Source organism: Pristis pectinata, chromosome 20 (assembly GCF_009764475.1).
Source record: "Pristis pectinata isolate sPriPec2 chromosome 20, sPriPec2.1.pri, whole genome shotgun sequence".
Lineage (NCBI taxonomy): Eukaryota > Metazoa > Chordata > Chondrichthyes > Rhinopristiformes > Pristidae > Pristis > Pristis pectinata.
This window is the reverse complement of record NC_067424.1, coordinates 14,705,999-14,724,215: the sequence shown is the minus strand read 5'-3', so window position 1 is coordinate 14,724,215 and position 18,217 is coordinate 14,705,999. Positions and strand designations below refer to the sequence as shown.

Genomic DNA, 18,217 nt, shown 5'->3' with positions numbered 1-18,217 from the left:
CATGGTTTTGCTTTCAAAAGCAGAAATAGTTAATGTTAACAAGTAGCATTTAGGGAAGTATTTTGGGGAATCATAGAACAGTACTTCACAGGAACAGGCCCTTTGGCCCACAATGTTGTGCCAAACTAATTACATTAGTTATAAAATGCTCAGCTAAACTAATGCCTTCTACCTACACAATGTCCATATCCTACCATTTCCCTCACATCCATGTGTCTAAGAGCTTCTTGAACATCCCTATCATATTTGCCTCCACCACCACCTCAGGCAGCGCATTCCAGGCATCCACCACTCTTTTTAAAAAAAAAACTTGCCCCACGCATCTCCTTTGAACTTGCCCCGTATCACCTTAAATGCATGCCCTCTGGTATTAGACATTTCAACCCTGGGGAACAGATACTGACTGTCTACTCTATCTATGCCTCTCATAATCTTATAAACCTCTATCAGATCTCCCCTCAGCCTCCGCTGCTCCAGAGAGAACAACCCAAGTTTGTCCAACCTGTCCTCATAGCACATGCCCTCTAATCCAGGCAGCATCTTGGTAAACCTCTTCTGCACCCTCTCCAAAGCCTCGACATCCTTCCTATAATGGGGCAACCAGAACTAAATGCAATACACCAGATGCGGCCTAAATAAAGTTTTATAAAGCTGCAGCATGACTTCCTGACTCTTGAACTCAGTGCCTCGACTAATGAAGGCAAGCATGCCATATGCCTTCTTTACCACCCTATCAACCTGTGTAGCCACTTTCAGGGAGCTATGAACTTGGACCCCAAGATCTCTCTGCTCATCAACACTGTTTAAGGGTCTTGCCATTAACAGTGTACTGTCTCTTTACATTTGATCACCCAAGGTGCAACACTTCACATTTGGCCGGGTTGAACTCCATCTGCCATTTCTCCACCCATATCTACAACTGATCTATATCCCTCTGTATCCTTTGCCAGTCTTCTATACTATCCACAACACCACCAATCATCGTATCATCTGCAGACTTACTAACTCACCCATGTACATTTTCATGCAGGTCATTTATATACATCACAAACAGCAGAGCTCCCAGTACAGATCCCTGCAGAACACCACTAATCACAGACCTCCAGCTAGAATAAGCCGCATCGACCACTACCCTCTGTCTTCTATGGGCCAGCCAGTTCTGAATCCAAACGACCAATTGACCGTGGATCCCATGCATCTTAATCTTCTGGGTGAGCCTCCCATGAGGAACCTTGTCAAACACCTTACTAAAATCCATGTAGACAACATCCACAGCTCTACCTTCATCAATCACCCTTGTCAAAAAAACTCAAGTTAGTAAGGCATGACTTGCCCTGCACAAAGCTATACTGACTGTCCCTAATTAAGCTATGGTTTTCCAAATGCTCATTAATCCTATTCCTAAGGATCCTCTCCAGTAACTTCCCTACCACTGATGTGAGACTCACCGGTCTGTAGTTACTAGGATTATCCCTGTTTCCCTTCTTGAATAATGGAACAACATTAGCTACTCGCCAGTCCTCTGGGACCTCGCCTGTGGCCAGGACATGAAGATATTGGTCAAGGCCCCAGAACTCTCATCTCATGCCTCTTTCAATAACCTGGGGTATATTCCATCAGGTCCTGGGGACTTATCTACCTTAATGCTCTTAGAGAGACCCAACACTACCTCCTCCTTTATCTCAAAATGCCCTAGCATATTAGCACGCTCCACACTGATCTCCCTATCCTCCACATCCTTCTCCTTGGTAAATACTGATGCAAAAGTACTCATTAAGGACCTCACCCATATCCCCTCCACTTCCAAGCACATGATCCATCCTTTATCCTTGAGTGGTCCTACCCTCTCCCTTGTTATCCTCTTGCTCTTGATGCAGGTATAGAATGCCTTGGGATTCTCTTTAATCCTACTTGCCAAGGACTTTTATGGCCCCTCCTGGCTTTCCTAATTCACTTCTTGAGTTCCTTCCTGGCTTCTTTATAATTCTCAAGTGCTCGGTCCATACTTATCCTTATAGCTATCTTAAAGTTTCAGGAGTTGTGGTCACTTTTCCCTAACTGTTCTCCCATTGAAAGGTCAGTCACCTGGCCACGCTCGATACCCAACACCAGATCCAGTACAGCCCTTCCTCTTGTTGGTCTATCTACATATTGATCTAAGAAACCCTCCTGGATGCACCCAACAAATTCTGCCCTATATAAACTTCTTACACTTAGGAAGTCCCAGTTTATATTAGGGAAGTTGAAGTCTCCCATGACAACAACCCTATTAATTTTGCACCTTTCCTTAATCTGCCTGCTTATCTGTTCCTCAGTGTCCTGGTGGCTACTGGGGGGGTCTGTAGTATAATCCCATCAGAGTGATTGCACCTTTCTTATTTTTGAGTTCAGTGGACGAGCCCTCCATTATGTCCCTTCTGAGTGCAGCTGTTATATTGTCCCTGACTGGATTATTGGAACTTCTTCTGGGGCAGGGGTGACAGAATGTCAGCACCCATTCCTGTCCCTCTCTCAACCAAGTCTGTCATGGCCACAACATCATAGTTCTATGTACTGATCTATGCTCTAAGTGCATCATCCTAACCCATAATACTCTTAGCATTCAAATACACACACTTCAAACTGTCTGTCCCACCATGACTACTACTTTGCTCCTGCCTGTTTTTACTGGCCCTGACATGTACCTTCTTCTCAATCCCTCCACTTTCTGAGCCGGTGCTCTGGTTCCCATCCCCCTGCCAAACTAATTTAAACCCTCCCGAGTAGCACTAGTGAACCTCCCGGCCAGGATATTGGTTCCCCTCCGATTGAGGTGCAACCCGTCCCTCTTGTACAGGTCACCCCTGCCCCAGAAGAGGTTCCAATGATCCAAGGACCTGAAACCCTGCACCCTGAACCAGTTCCTCAGCCATTCATTCATCTGTTTTATCATCCTATTCCTGGTCTGACTAGCACATGGCACCAAGAGTAATCCAGAGATTACTACCTTGGAGGTCCTGCTCTACAACCTCTTTCCTAACTCCCTATACTCACTGTGCAGGACCTCTTTCCCCCTTTCTACCTATGTAATCAGTGCCAATGTGCACCATGACCTCTGGCTGCACACCCTCCCACTTGAGAATATTCTGCAGCCGCTCTGAGACATCCTCAACCCTAGCACCTGGGAGGCAACGCACCATTCTGGTGTCTCTCTTAAGGCCACAGAACCTCCTGTCTGTCCCCCTAGGAGGAGTCATTCTGAGGAGTCTCCTATCACTATTGTTCTGCCTGACTTTACCCTTCCCTCTTGAGCCACAGAGCCGGCCACAGTGCCACTGACCTGGCTGCTGCTGCTGCTGTGCCCTGATAAGTCATCCCCCCCAGCAGTATCCAAAGGTGTATACTTGTTGCTTAGGGGTATGGCCACAGGGGAACCCCGTACTAACTGCCTTCTCCCCTTACTTCTCCTGGTGGTCACCCTTCTATCTGAAGCCTGTACCCTGGGTGTGACCACCTCAATAAAAGTCTCATCCACGAGGCTTTCAGCTTCCCGGATGGTCCTGAGTACATGCAGCTCCAGCTCCAGCTCCAGTTCCTTGACCTGGTCTGTCAGGAGCTGCAGCTGGGTGCACTTCCAGCAGATGTAGTCATTAGGGAGACAGTGAGGTTCCCTGACATCCCACATCTTGCAGGAGGAGCATTCCACTGCCCTAACTGCCATCCTGCCTACACTGAATCAAGGACTAAGGATTTACAGACAACAAAATAAAGGCCTTACCTCTGCCTTCTTACTGAAACCGATTTTTTTTAAAAGAGCTGTTCACACTCCCCTCTCCCAGGTCACTTACTCTTCTCGCCAAAGCCTCAGTCCCCCACTCTAACACTGAACCACGCCAACAATGGCCACACCACTTAACCCTAACTTCTTTTTATTAGCTAATTAGCCAATATGCAAATATGCCTCTTTAAGGATCCCGCTCACTGAAAAAGAACACCAAGCACAGAGACTTGCCTCTTTTGAAAACTCCCGCCTCTCATTCCAAGTCCCGGCTCCCACACACTGAGTTGTTTTTAGGTAGTCCAGTGAGAAAGCAGAAATAACCGAGAAATAAATAGAATTTATGGCACTAAATTTGGCTTTGCTAGTCAATGCTCATGATTGATTCCACATGAACCATCTCCTTTGCCCCCATTCCTGTCACCAACTCCCAATGCCATATTTTCCTATTCCTTCCCTCATGTACTTCACTAACTTCCCTTTAATTGCATCCATGACTCATTTGTCTCACCCGCTCAATGTGGTAGCCAGTTTTACTTTTGTTGACCCAAACTGGAACATCATTATGGCAGTTCACACTACCAAACACAATTCTTTGGTGCAAATTTTAAATTAAAATCATTTGTTGAAACACTAGTGAAATAAAGTGTTATTAAATTGTTGCAATGACTGAGAAATCCCTCCATTTCCACTTTAGCAGTGTGGATTCTACAATACCAACAAGATCTTTATATATCTACATTGCTTTGTCCGCAATAACTACACCACCAAGGTTCAGTCAGCAAGTGTAGAAATGCTAATAGAGTAGTAATTCAGAAAATGATTTTGAATCGCATTATACAGGTTTAAATACCCAAAAATAAAATGGCTTATAATCTGCCTTTAGAGAAAGTAATATCCTGCCCTTGCCCAAACCAGTCTTTGATCTGTCTCAAGTTTCATATCTACATTGATAAGTCTTAACAATTATTTAGTTTCAGTATATTCTCTGGAAATTACCAACCAATGAATCTAATCACAGCCATCAACAGAGTGATGGAGATTTCATTGATAGTGTTGTCAACCAGTAATTATTCACCAATAATCTCCTTGCTACTGCCCAGTTTGGGGTTTGGCAAGTCCAATTGGTTCCAGACCTCACCATGGGCTTGGCCTAAACAATTCCAGAGGACAGGTGATGACGTTTTGCATCAAGCCAGCACTTGGCTGAGGAAGACGGTGAATACCCCTGCTAACTCTGAAGTTAATGGGCATCAAGGTGGAACCATGCCAATGTTTGGAGTTATACCTTGCACAAAGGAACATGGTTGTGCTTGTTGGAGGTCAACCTTCCAAACCCTAGATCATCAACACAGGAGTTGCTCGGTGCACCGCCCTAGGCCCTATTATCTTCAGCTGCCTCATCAATGATCTTTCTTCCATTATAATGGGATGTTTAATGATGATTTATTTATGTTCAGTTTTATTCACAGCTCCTTAGAGCATGAAACAGATTGTGTTTCCATGCAGAAAGACCTAGACAATACTTATGCATGGGCAGATAAGTGGCAAGTAACATTTGTCAAAGTTGAGTTTATTGTCATATGCACAAGTAATGTATACACAGCTGCAATTAAAAACTTACTTACAGTGGCATCATGGGCACATAGCATTAGAGACAACATTCACAAGAAAAACATAAATTAAACATAAATTATACAAGAAAGAACACAATTAGAAAAATAAACAATGTCCATAGTAGTGCAAAGTGGTCATGATGCTGCTGTACTGAGGTAGTGATCAGGGTTATGTAGGTTGGTTCAAGAACTGAATGGTTGAAGGGAAGTAGCTGTTCTTGAACCTGGTGGTGTGGTACCTCCTGCCTGATGGTAGCTGCAAGAAGATGGCGTGGCCCAGATGGTGGGGATCTTTGATGATAGATGTTGCTTTCTTGAGGTAGCGTCTCATATGGATACTTTCAATGGTGGGGAGGGATGTGCCCTTGATGTATTGGGCTGAGTCCACTACTCTCTGCAACTTCTTTCATTCCTGTGCACTATACAAGTACCAAGGAAAGAGAATGTCCAACAAGGGAGAGTCTAACCATGTACACCATTCTATGACCCCATCCTCTACTGTTCTAGTAGAACCAGGTTGCCACTGACCAGAAATTTGACTGGACCAGCCACACAAATACTGTGGCTACAAGAGCAGGTTAGAGGCTCAGTATTTTGCAGTGAGTGACTCTCCTCTTGGTGCCCCAAAGCCTTTCCACCATCTGCAAGGCATGAGTCAGGACCATGAGGGAATATTCTCTACTTGTCTGGATTGGTTCAACACTTAAGAAGCTACTCAGGACCGAATGCAGGGTTTCAACCCAAAATGTCGACAATTCCTTTCCTCTAACAGATGCTGCTCGACCCGCTGAATTCCTCCAATAGATTGTTGCTCAGGGTAAGGTTACCAGCTCTGGTTGAAGTTCATCACGTGCTGTTCCACCTTAAGTTGCCCAATTCTTCCTACAATCATACTTGGAATATTGTGTGTAGTTTTGGTATCTTTGACCCAGAAACTACTGTGTATTTGCTACCACAGAGGGCTGCAGAGGCCAAGTTGCTGAGAGATAAATACATTTTTAAACACAAAAGGTATCAAGGGATAAGAGGAGAGACTGGGTTTATGGCATGGAAGTAGAGGATCAGTCATGATTATATTGAATGGCAGATAAGGCTTGAAGGGATAATCAGCCTGTTCTTGCTCCTATTGTCATTCAATTGATTTAATCGCCATCTCTAATATTTTTACGATTAAACATGAAAATGTTCAGAGAGAATGAAAAACATAATGATTTTTCTCCCTGGGCTTTTGCTTCAACTGTGTCTTGGAGATAAATCGTCAGTTGGTGGAGTCTCCAAGTCAATCTTGGAGAATCGGATAATGTTCCCTCTGAGGAATTAGAAGTAACCTTTAGATTTAGCAGTTCAAAGAAAAACCAAGTGGGCAGTATTACACAGGATGGAGCCACAGAAGGGAAGGACACAACCATGGACCATATACCCTGAAATAAGAAGGACCCACCAAACCACATTGAGACTGCTTGTCAGGCTTTGAAACAATGGCAATGGGAATATGTGGGAGTGAAAATCTGCCTACATTTGGTTGTGAAAGCAGCTTAACGTTGCACTCCTTTCCAAAATCACTTCTGTTCACTTCAATGTATGAGCTCATTAAAAAGCAAAGGAAATAGACTTTTTGCAGAAAGTAACATTATATGACACAGTGTAAGATGAATGGAGTGTAGCATGTTTGGGGAGGAACAGATGACTTTGAACCCAAGGAACCTAGAGATTTCCATCGATCAGATTTTCCTCATCTCATGTCTGGATCTATTGTACTCAAACTGATAGAAATTGATTTCAGTGATTAGTCAGTAACTCCATCCAGCTACCAGAACGACAGAAAGGAAACTATATATATTTTGACCTTTTCACAGGTGGCAATTGCTGACAGATCAATTGGGTGACCTTTTTACCACTCGTTCTACCTGACCTATTGAACGTATATAGAATAATGCAGTACAGCAAGGGAACATGTTCCTGCACTGATTCTTTCTAAAGGTTGTTCAGTTAGTCCCAGTCTCCCCTTCCAATCCTGCAAACCTCCTTAGTGAAAGATATCGCTGAGCTGCTTTCCATTACCAAAATAGGCAGTGCATTCCAAATCTGGGTAAGTGACTGGGCAGGATGTGATGGGTGGAATACAATGTGGAGAAATGTAAAGTCATCCACTTAGGAAAAAAATAAAAAGACCGAGTACTTTTTAAAGTGGTGAGATATTGAAAGATGCTGGTGTTCAGAGATCTGGATGTTCTTGTACACACTCACAAAGTTAACATGCAGGAACGTTACAAAGACAAATGGTACATTGGTTGTGTGCAATCCTGGTCGCCCCATTACAGGAAGGATGTGGAAGCTTTGGAAAAGGTACAGAAGAGGTTTACCAGGATACTGCCTGGTTTAGTGGGTATGAGCTATAAGTAGAAGTTGGACAAACTTGGGTTGTTTTCTGTGGAGCGTCAGAGGCTGAGGCGAGACCTGATAGAAGTTTATAAAATTCTGAGCAGAACAGATAGGGTGGACTTTCAGAATCTTTTCCCCACGGCAGAAATGTCCAATACTCAAGGACATGCATTTAAGGTGAGGGGAAAATTTAAGGGAGAGGTGGACGGCAAATTTTGTTTCCACAGAGAGTGGTGGGTGCCTGGAACAGGCTGCTGGGGTAGTGGTGGAAGCAGATACAAAAGTGGCATTTAAGAGGCTTTTAGATGGACACATGAATATGCAGGGAATGGAGGGATATGGATCATGTGCAGGCAGAGAAGATTGAGTTTAATTTGGCATCGTGTTCGGTGCAGACCTCGTTGGCCAAAGGGCCGATTCCTGTGCTGTACTGTTCTATGTTGTATGTGCCTCTCTTACAAGAAGATCTAAGTACAAATGTAGAGAACTCTTGCTCCAACTGGAATATTGTGTAATGCCTGGTCTCCCTACGTAAGGATATTTGTGAAGGTTCATCAAATTTATTTCTGGTGTTTGAGAGATTAAGTAGACTGAGCCTGTACTGTACTCTGAGTGTAGAAAAATGAGAAAAGATCTTATTGAAATGTACAAAATTCTTGTGAAGCTTCACAGGGTAGATGCAGAGTCGATGCTTCTCCCAGGTAGGATATCAATAGCTAAGCTCACAGTCTGAAAATATGGGAAGACACAGATAAGGAGAAATTCCTTCACCTAGAGGGCAGTAAATCTCTCTAGCCGAGAGAATTGTGGAGGCTAAACATGTTCAGGATAGATCAATAGGTTTTTAGGTATTAAGGGGATCAAGGGATGTGGGGTTAGTGCAGAAAAGTAGCACTGAGGTCAAAGATCAGTCAGGTTCTTACTGAATGGTGGAGCAGGCACAAGGGTCCAAATGGACTACTATTTCTTCTGTTATCATGACTCGAGGTGATTGTCAATAAATAAATACATCTTTTTCAAAATTCTCTCCCTTTCCTCTTTGTTCAGCCATGTATCTTTTATCTGCGCCTTCTGATTGCTGACTCTTGCCAGTGGAAAAGTTTGTTTTTATGCTCCAACAATATTTTACTTTCCATTGCATAAGCCGCAGAACCTTCCAATTCCAGTAGGTGGCGCTTATACACAAGGATTACCTTTCATTTCCAGGAGCAGCAAGGACAGGAGGCCATTCAGCCCTTGGACCCTATTCTACTACCCATGGCTGATTTGTACTGCAACTGCATTTTCTCCGCCTTTCTTGCTATCAACAAACACCTATCAGCCTTATTCTTGAATTTTGCAATTGATTCACACTTAGGTGGAGGGTGTTCCAGGTTTTTACCCTGTGTGTGACATTCTTCTTTCTGATCCACTCCTGGATAGCTGTAGGTTTGGCCTGGATTCCTTTCCCACACCACAGCCAGAGGAAATAGCTTCTCTGTTTATTTTTTTTTTATTATTTGCATGTCTTTCTCAATTTAACCACCTCGATCAGATCAGTCCTGTTAATTAGTGAGGTCAACCATGTTGTTCTGCCCTCTATCAGACACACCAACCCAACACCCTTTATTTATAAACCATACAAATGTAAGTAGGCATTTGTATTCAGTTACCATAGATATTTCAAGCACAAACCAACTTTTGGTTCTCGCTTCAGTGAAAGAATCTGCAGTCATCATTTTCCCTTCACTTCCCCAAATCTGTTTCCAAATCTATGCTGGTGGGGACAGAAATCAAAATGGTAAAAGAATTGTAATAATTCAATGCATTGCTCCAATCCTAATTATAATTCATTCTCTCTCTGTGCATTTATCTGCAGAGTATGAAAATTCTACGAAGTATGAAGAAGAGTGAGTAGATTTTTTTTTCTGGAATAACATTAATATTTATGGATGTTGTAATGTGCAATTAATGGGTCATATAGAGTCAGCAAGGAAGGGCCCCATCAGCCTTTCTCCATCCAGTAGGTGTATCACCTTTTTCAAGGAACTAATCATTTGCTCCCGCTCCCTGCTGTTTACCTTATTTTTCCTTTTGAAATCCTTGCCAAAGAGATGAAAGAAGATTGCAAGGACTGATGGAACCTCAGAAATGTGGTACATTTGTGAAGAGGTTCTCGCTCTCCAATTCACCGCATGGAAGTTCAGCGACATGGCCAACATCAGTCTTCCCATAGAGACTGGCTGAACCATTGCACCTCTTGCACTTTGTTTTTATTTTAGATGTTCTCTAAAGAGGTGAGCTTTCATAATCCCATATCTGTCGACATCTGTGGCTCAGACTACTTTCTCAGGACATTCCACTCCATGTCAAAGCTTATGGGTTCAAACCTTGCTGCAAGACTTGAATATAAGCTAGGTTGACACTCTAAACATGTTAGCTAGTAATGAATTATCATAGTCATAGAGCTGTACAACATGGAAACAGGCCCTTCAGCCCAACTCATCCATGCCAACCAAGTTGTCTACTTGAGCTAGTCCCATTTCTCCACAATTGGTCCATATCCCTCTAAACTTTTCCTATCCATGTACCTATCTAAATGTCTTTTAAATGTTATCGTTGTACCCACTTCTACCACTTCCTCTGGCAGCTCATTACATATGCCCACCACCCTCTGTCTGAAAAAGTTGCCCCTCAGATCCCCTTTAAGTTATTCCCCTCTCACCTTAAACCTACACCCTCTAGTTTTAGACTCCCCTACCCTGGGAAAAAGACTGTGACCATTCACCTTATATATGGCCTTCAATGCTACCTAGTGTATGAAGTATTAAATCAAAGTCCTGCCGCCTTGTTCCAATAGCCATTGAAGATACTATAGTGCTGGTTGTAAAACAGGACTGTCCCAGTGTCCTCTTCAACAATCCTTCCTCAGTCTGTAATATGATAAACATTAACTGAACAGTACCTTTGATAGAATTACATTCTGTTTGTAGTTCTAGCCATTGTTTAATTGGTGGCAATCTCATTCCAGAGTCAGAAGGTTATGGGTTTAGAAGCACAAAATTCTAAGATGCTAGTTAATTTTAGTAGTGCTGGAAGTGTCATTCCTCAGATGAGTTATTATACTGAGAGCTCATCTTCCCCCTCAAATAGCTGTGAAGGATCCCATGGTAACATTTCAAAAAAGAGCAGGGGAGTTCTTCTGGGTATCCTGGCTGATCAGCGTCACTAAAACAGTGCTGGGGTGTCACGATGCCTCCCAGCTCCAGCAACCCAGGATAAATCCTAACTCCAGTGCTGTCCCCAGCGGAGTTTGCGCATTCTTTCTGTAAGCCCATGGATTTCCTCCGGGTGTTTCAGCTTCCTCTCACATCCCACACACATTTGGATTGGTAAGCTAATTGGCCCTCGTGTGTTAAGTGAGTGGTAGAATCTGAGGGGAGTTGATGGGAATGTGGGAAGAATGAAATAGGATCCGTGTAAAAATGTCAGCACAGACTCAGTGGGCCAAAGGGCCTGTTTCTGTACTGTATCTCTCTGATTCCACCAAGTATCTAATTGCCATTTGTGAGAACTTTATTTGCATTGAAATGTTGTTGTATTTCAATTACAACGGTGGATACACTGAAAAGTAAAATGATTGTAAAATATTGGAGGCATCCAGATGTTGCGCTTTACAAATTTAAGTCTTGTTTTCTGCAAAATAAGAATCACTAGTTTATTGTGTGAAGATTATTGCTTATCTGTGCATAAATAATACATTTATTTCTTTTGTATTTTAAACATAACTTGCCAGTATAGAGATCCAGTTAATGTATGTTGGCGGATATAGTTAACGCAATATTGCATATCTCTCTTCGTCTGCCTACAGCTATAAGCAGTGTCCCTGCGCTATCCAGGACTCCTGTGACTGAACCAAGCACAGAACAAAATCGCTCCTTTCTTAACTTTGGTAAGTTTATTACTGTATGCAGAAGCTGATACATGATGTCCATCACCATGACCAGAAGATTGAGGCATCTATTTATTAAAGCAATTGGTTCCAACAGGTCTGATGCATATGGTCGAATCTTCAGTTGAAAAGTTGAATGCTCCTAGAATTTCCATGTTAAAAAAGAAACAGTTCAAAAAGTAGTTATGGTAAACATTTTAAGTGTTTTAATTTGTTCCATATTACAAAGTGCAGGGTCTGCTCATTTGTTCCTATGTCTATTCACCCTTTGAGAAGTCAGTGGTAAGCAGTCAATGCAGTGAAGGTTCTCCCCTGTTGCTGTTGGTCAAGCAGTTTCAGTGTTTGACTAAGTGATGCTGTGGTAACATTTGATCCATTTCCAAGCTGGAGTGGGGTGTGACTTGGAAGCAAAGTTCAGGATTCTGTGCACCTGCTGGTGGTGCAGATCTTTGGTTTGCTGCCAAAGCTTTGATGGGTTGGTGCAGTGCATCCAGTAGGTGGTGTACAATGCAGTCATGGTGTGCAGTGAGGAAGGAAAGCAATACTGAGTCCAAGGCAAGAGCAGTGCTGGACCCTGAATCTGAAATGTAAACATGTGCATAGTTACAGCTGGTATTCTTGCAAACATTCAACCTTTCATTTAAGCAGCAAGGTTCTCCTTCCATACACAGGCCACAGAATTTTAGAATATTTGATTGTTCTTCCAAAGTCTGGAAATCAGGCCGAGCTTCCTCACCGAAAGCTTCTGTATTATCCAATATCCCATTCTCGAGAAATAATTTTAGAGTTACGAATGCTTTCCATTCTTCTTTCTGTGCAGGAAGCTCAGTTGCCTTGGGATATAAAACAAAGGATGTTCTTTGTTAGAGTTTGCTTACCAGTGAATTTAAACTAGATAGAAATTATACAATACCAGGTTCTTCATTGTCCTGGTTCTGATGATTGACAGAGCTTTATCTGAAGTGCAAAGGATTGTGGGTATTTAAGCAACCATACCTATATTAATTAATTTGGTTAATTGAACAACCCATGTCGGGAGCATGGGAGTGTACCCAAACCCTCTCCCAATGACCAGCATCCTCCTCCTCCAGAACCCACCTGCAATGTTATACTTGTTTTTCTCACCTCAAAACTCCTCTCTATCAGCAACTTTTAAGCCTGGCTCAAGCCTCACTCTAGACACCAACAAACATTGGAAAAGTGTGACTAATACTAGTCACCTACTTCATGTGCTAAACACAGTGATTCCACATGCTCCAGATTAGTTGTTCAACAGACAAGATGATGTCCACCACGACAACATTGTCCTGATCTCTCTGTCCCTGCTCTCCCTTTTAGAGATATCATTCAAATTATACCTCTATTCCACATTGTTTTTTTCAGATTTCTGAACTTTGCCTCTCATACAGACGTAGATATATTGAGAGGTTATCAGAACGGTGGGAACTAATGCTGATTGCTCTTAGAACAACCTCCCTGTAGTAGATGCTTAAGATAAGACATAGAGCCAGGTTCCAGATGTGTGCTGACAACAACCGTTCGATTTCACCACAGCTTCCTTTGACTTCCCCACTGCCTATTTGTTGTCAGACTGCCTGTCCCACATCCAGTTCTGAATGGGCCATAATTAAACATTGGGAAGACTAAAACTTCTGTCTTAGCCCTCGCAACAAAAACCATTCCACTGAAAGCAATACACAGAAAATGCTGAACATATTCAATGGGTCAGGCTGTAACTGTGGAGAAAGAAATGGAGCCAACATTGCAGGTCAATGACCTTTCATGAGAAAGAGCCTGATGAAAGATCATCGACCTGAAATGTCAACTGTTTGTCTCTCCACTGATGCTGCCTGAGCTGTCAAACACAATTCCCTAGCAACCAACCCATCCTTTTCCTGGTCACTGTCTCAAGCTGAATCAGACTATTCACAGCTTCAGTTTCCCATTTTACCCTGGACTAAGCTTCTAGCTACATATTCTGTTCAACATAAAGACATGTGAAGTAATGTCCTTCTCTTCTGCCTTGGCTCATCAGCTGCTGAAACACTCATCCCTGCTTTTGTTGCTTCCAGACTCAACTATTCCAAAGTTCTCCTGACTGATTTCCCATCTTCTATCATCCACAAACTAGAGTTCATCCAAAGCTCTGCCACTGGTATCTGAATATACACTGTCCTCTTCGCCCATCAGTCCTCTGCTCACTCACCTGCACGGCAGCACAACAATGTCTGAATTTCACAATGCTCATCCTTGTCCTTATTTGGCTTCTCCCTAATCTTTCCCAGCCTCGTAACCAATCGAGAACCTCGCATTTCCCCCAAATCTCACTATTTATTCATCCACCATTTCTTTTGACCCATCATTAAGGAGTCATACAGCATTGAAGCAGACCCTTTGATCCACTATGTTGGTGCCAGCCAACAGGTACCTATCAATATGAATACCATTTTCAGGCACTGGGCCCATAGTTGTCTATGCCATGGTGTTCATCTATATACTTGAGCTTTCTGACAATACTGCCTCCACCACCACTTCAGGCAATGAGTTTCAGGTTTCAACCACCCTCTGGATGAAAAGAAATTCTTCTTAAAATATTCTCTAAAGCTCATATAACTTGCCTTACATCCACGCCCTCTGGTCACTCTCTATCCTATCCATGCCCATATAATTTTGTATACCTCAATCACGTCACTCTTCAGCCTTCTCCACTCCAAATAAATTCCACCTATCCAGTCCCTCATCATAACTGAAATGCTCCATCCTAGGCAAAGTCCTGGTGAATCTCCTCTGCACCCCTTACAGTGGAATCACATTCTGCCTATAGTGTGGTGACCAGAATTGCACACTACTTCAGCTGTAAACTAACCAATGTTTTATATAGTTGCACCATAATCTCCCTGCTCCCTGGCTAATGAAGGTAAGTAACCCATATGCTGCCTTCACTACCCGTGTTGCTGTGTTCAGGGATTCTTAAATTTCTACCCCAAGATCCCTTTGTTCTACACTACTTCCTAGGGTCCTACCATTGCCTAGGTCCTAGCATAACTAGTCCTTCCAAAATATCTCATTCTTCAAGATTAAATTCTATCTGCCATTTCTATTCCCATTTTACCAACTCATCAATATTGTTCTGTAGCTGAAGACTACCCTCCTCTTAATCAATGCTACTACCAATCCTTGTGCTACCTGTGAACTTACTAATCATACCTCCTACATTCACAGGTCATTAATGTACATAACAAACAGCAAGGATGCAACACCAATCCCTGTGGTACACCACTGGTCACAGACTTCCAATTGCAAAACAAGCCTTAACCATCACCCTCTGCCTCCCATTACCAAGCCTTTGCCTTACTAAGATATCAAATATTCCCATTTTTGTGGTAATTTGTTTTAGAGTTCCACTGTCCCCCCACCCCAAATTCTTTAACTACAGTGTCTATCTCCTCAGTGAATGCAGATGAGAAGTGCTCATCTAAGATCTCATCTATGTCCACTGACTTCATGCTCAGATTGCGCCTTTGGTCCTTAGTGGAACCTACTCTTTACCTGGTTACGCTCTTGTCCTTAATATACATAGAAAATGTTTTGATTTTTCCTTCATCCCGCCTGTCAGTGCCATTTTGTGCTTGCTCTTTGCCCTCCTAATTACTTTTTTAAGTCCCTTCCATATTCTATTTTCTTTCAGGGCTTCACCTGCTTTCAGTTTACTAAATTGCCATGTTACGGTTTCATTTCTTTGCTCAAACCTCTATCTCCTCTGTCATCCTGGGTTCCTTATTCTGCTCTCAGTCTACTTTTGCCGGGTCCCATCTTATTTTATTGAAATCAGCCTTCCCTGAAATCAGGACCTTATTTTCTGATCTATCTTTGTCTTTCTCCATAACTACCTTAGAACTTAGAGTTATGGTCATTATCTCTGAATTGTTCTACCACCTAGACTTCCTCCATTGGTCTGACTATACTCCCAAGGATTAGATCCAGTACAGGTGACCCCCCCCGCGTTACTGGAAGTTGCATTCTCAGAAAACCATCCATACTGCAATTTTCCATAATGCAAAGCCACATCATCCATGCATGTGCCAAGAAATGCGAGCTGAAAATAAAATAAACATTGACACATAAATTCTGTGAAAGTGAATTTTTATTCTGTATCTTGGATTCTTTGGTAATTCTATAAGGGTGAATTTCTGTTACTTGAACTGCTGTAATGCAGGGGTTGCCTGTATCACCCCTTTGCTAGTAAGACAGGAGAATATTGGCTCAAGTCTCCTGGACTTGAGCCAATATTCTGCCCCCTCTATGCTGGTCACACTAAAGCAATCCCAGTTAATGCTGGGAAAGTTGAAATCTCCTACCATTATTACTCTGTTATGTTTCGTATTATCAGCCCTGCTACCTAGGATTGAAGATCTATAACTTCCTTGCGGGCAATATCTCTGATAGGGTGAGGGCAGGATTGCCATGGTGATAAGCCATCTGGATGATAGGTTAATAAGGGCAGTTAGAGAGAGAGAGAGAGAGAGAGAGAAAACACCAACAAAGGAACATGTAAAAGCTGTGAAATGCAAAGCTGTGAGAAATGCCAGCAGTGCCTAAATATTGGTCAATTTCTCTGTTGTAATGTTCTATGTATTCATTTATTGTAGGATTTAAGAATCGCTTTGTGAAACCAAAAGGATCAAGAAATCCTTCTCCAGACTGGGTCTGATATTACCCTTGGTGAATTCCTCCCGCAGCCAGAAATCGAATGGGATGTTGCTCTAGGCCAGGATCATCTTCCGAGTTGCTCCTCCAGAAACCCCACTTCCCATGGGTTGAGAAATTCATTCTTGCAAGTGAAAAGGAGGTTTTGTGTTCTCCCTCATAACGGACAAAGCACAACTGAAAACAAGTTTTCTGAAATCATGCATTTCATTAGCAGGCCACTGAACAGAAAAAAGGATTCTGTGACACTTTGTTAAAGGATTCTGATTCGGGTCTACTTGCTGAAGCACAGTTTCGTATTTCAAGAACCACAGAGTTACAATCAAATTTATTTACATTTTCAAATCTTTTGAACATGTTATTGCACCCTTTAAAATGTAAAGCGTCATTTTCTCTTCCTTCCTCTGGAGGAAAAAATAGTCGTATCCAATTACAAAAATAAGGAATTGCACCCTGACTCTGCCGTAGCTGAGGTGGAGCAATGAGAGTGTGAGAGTTGGAGACTTCCTTTCCGACTGGCTTTGAGTATTTTCCCAACACAGACACTTTCAGTGGTTGGGGATGAATCTGCTGTGAATGGGTTGAAAACTCAATGACATCAGTAAAGAACGCCTGGGATTTGTATTTTCACTGGGATTTGTCTTTTTATTTTATTTACCACAAGAAACAACAGGATGGTTCAAGGGAGTATGGGCAGAATGAGTTCAGTGAGATTTGTGAAGTGTGGGGATCCAGTAAGTAGTAGGGAATTACAACCTGCAAGTATCTAGTGGTGTATACTGAGGGTTACTTGCGGGTGGGGCAGTGGGGAGGCACGGGATGGGTAGTTTGCACAGTGCAGGACTCGAGGTGGGGAGGGGACAGAGAAGATCTTTTGCAGGACTGGGAAAGATGAGGTGTTAACAGCAGGTTGAGGGTTGGACTGTGTGTCGAGATGATGAGAAATAAATTCAATTATTGAAATGTAAACTTACTTTCTTATAATGGCTAGGAACATCTTTCAGAAGGAGGCTATCTCTGATAACAGGGACCTTGCAAAGAAATCAGTGGATGCAAGATGAATATATTAATTCAAATTAATGCATAAGATTTGCACTGTTCCTGTTGGGTTTGATGTGATGACCTATTTATCGCTTGCTGTGGCAATACAGCAGTGTGCTAGGTACTCACTAGATGGAGCCAAAACATGGTGCTCAAGAAGGAACAAATAAGAACACACTGCTGAATGCACATAGTTAAGCAGTCCTTGTATTGTTGTGAACAAGCCTTGCACTCACAGGCTATTGATTTTTTTTTAAATTCATGATTTGATCTTGCTTCTTTGTACTAAGCACCACAGAAAGTACTGTCCAAGTGAATAATTTGTTTAAAACGAAATGTCTCAGTGGGGCATTTATAAGCACCTTATCTCCCATGCCTTTGAACCAGCTGCATGCATAAAAACACATAAATTTAGTGCAGGAATAGGCTGCAAGTTCTACCGTAGTCCTGGAAAATAGGTAGAGGTTAGTGCCAAGATTACAATTGCTAATTCTTCGTTTTTGTTCTGTTCTCTAGGAATTAACTAGACTGTTGAACAATTAAAAATAAATCATTGCAATTAATTCCAAATTTAAAAAGTTAATTGAGGGTTAATTATAATCACACTGTTGCCAACAATAATAGAATGCCCATATTTTCAAATAGTCTCATGGAAAACACTTTGCCTTTATAACCTCCAATGATGTAATTTAAACATTTCATCATGTTCAAGTCCCTCCACAAGCTTGGCCTCCCAACCTCTGTAAACCCCCAGACTTGCAACCTCTGATCATGACCTTTCCA

At 42.4% G+C, this 18,217-nt stretch overlaps 1 protein-coding gene across 2 annotated transcripts in view; it reads left to right on the top strand.

Moving 5' to 3' along the window:
- LOC127580873 (tyrosine-protein phosphatase non-receptor type 22-like) overlaps window positions 1-17,023 on the top strand; it is an 89,026-nt gene extending 72,003 nt beyond the window's left edge. For both annotated transcript variants that reach the window (XM_052034840.1, XM_052034838.1), the window contains exons 19-21: window positions 9,614-9,644; window positions 11,606-11,686; window positions 16,336-17,023. In XM_052034840.1, the coding sequence (XP_051890800.1) occupies window positions 9,614-9,644; window positions 11,606-11,686; window positions 16,336-16,397 (174 nt within the window). In that variant the 3' untranslated portion in view covers window positions 16,398-17,023. The remainder of the gene's footprint in view (window positions 1-9,613; window positions 9,645-11,605; window positions 11,687-16,335) is intronic.
- Window positions 17,024-18,217: the final 1,194 nt, after the last annotated feature.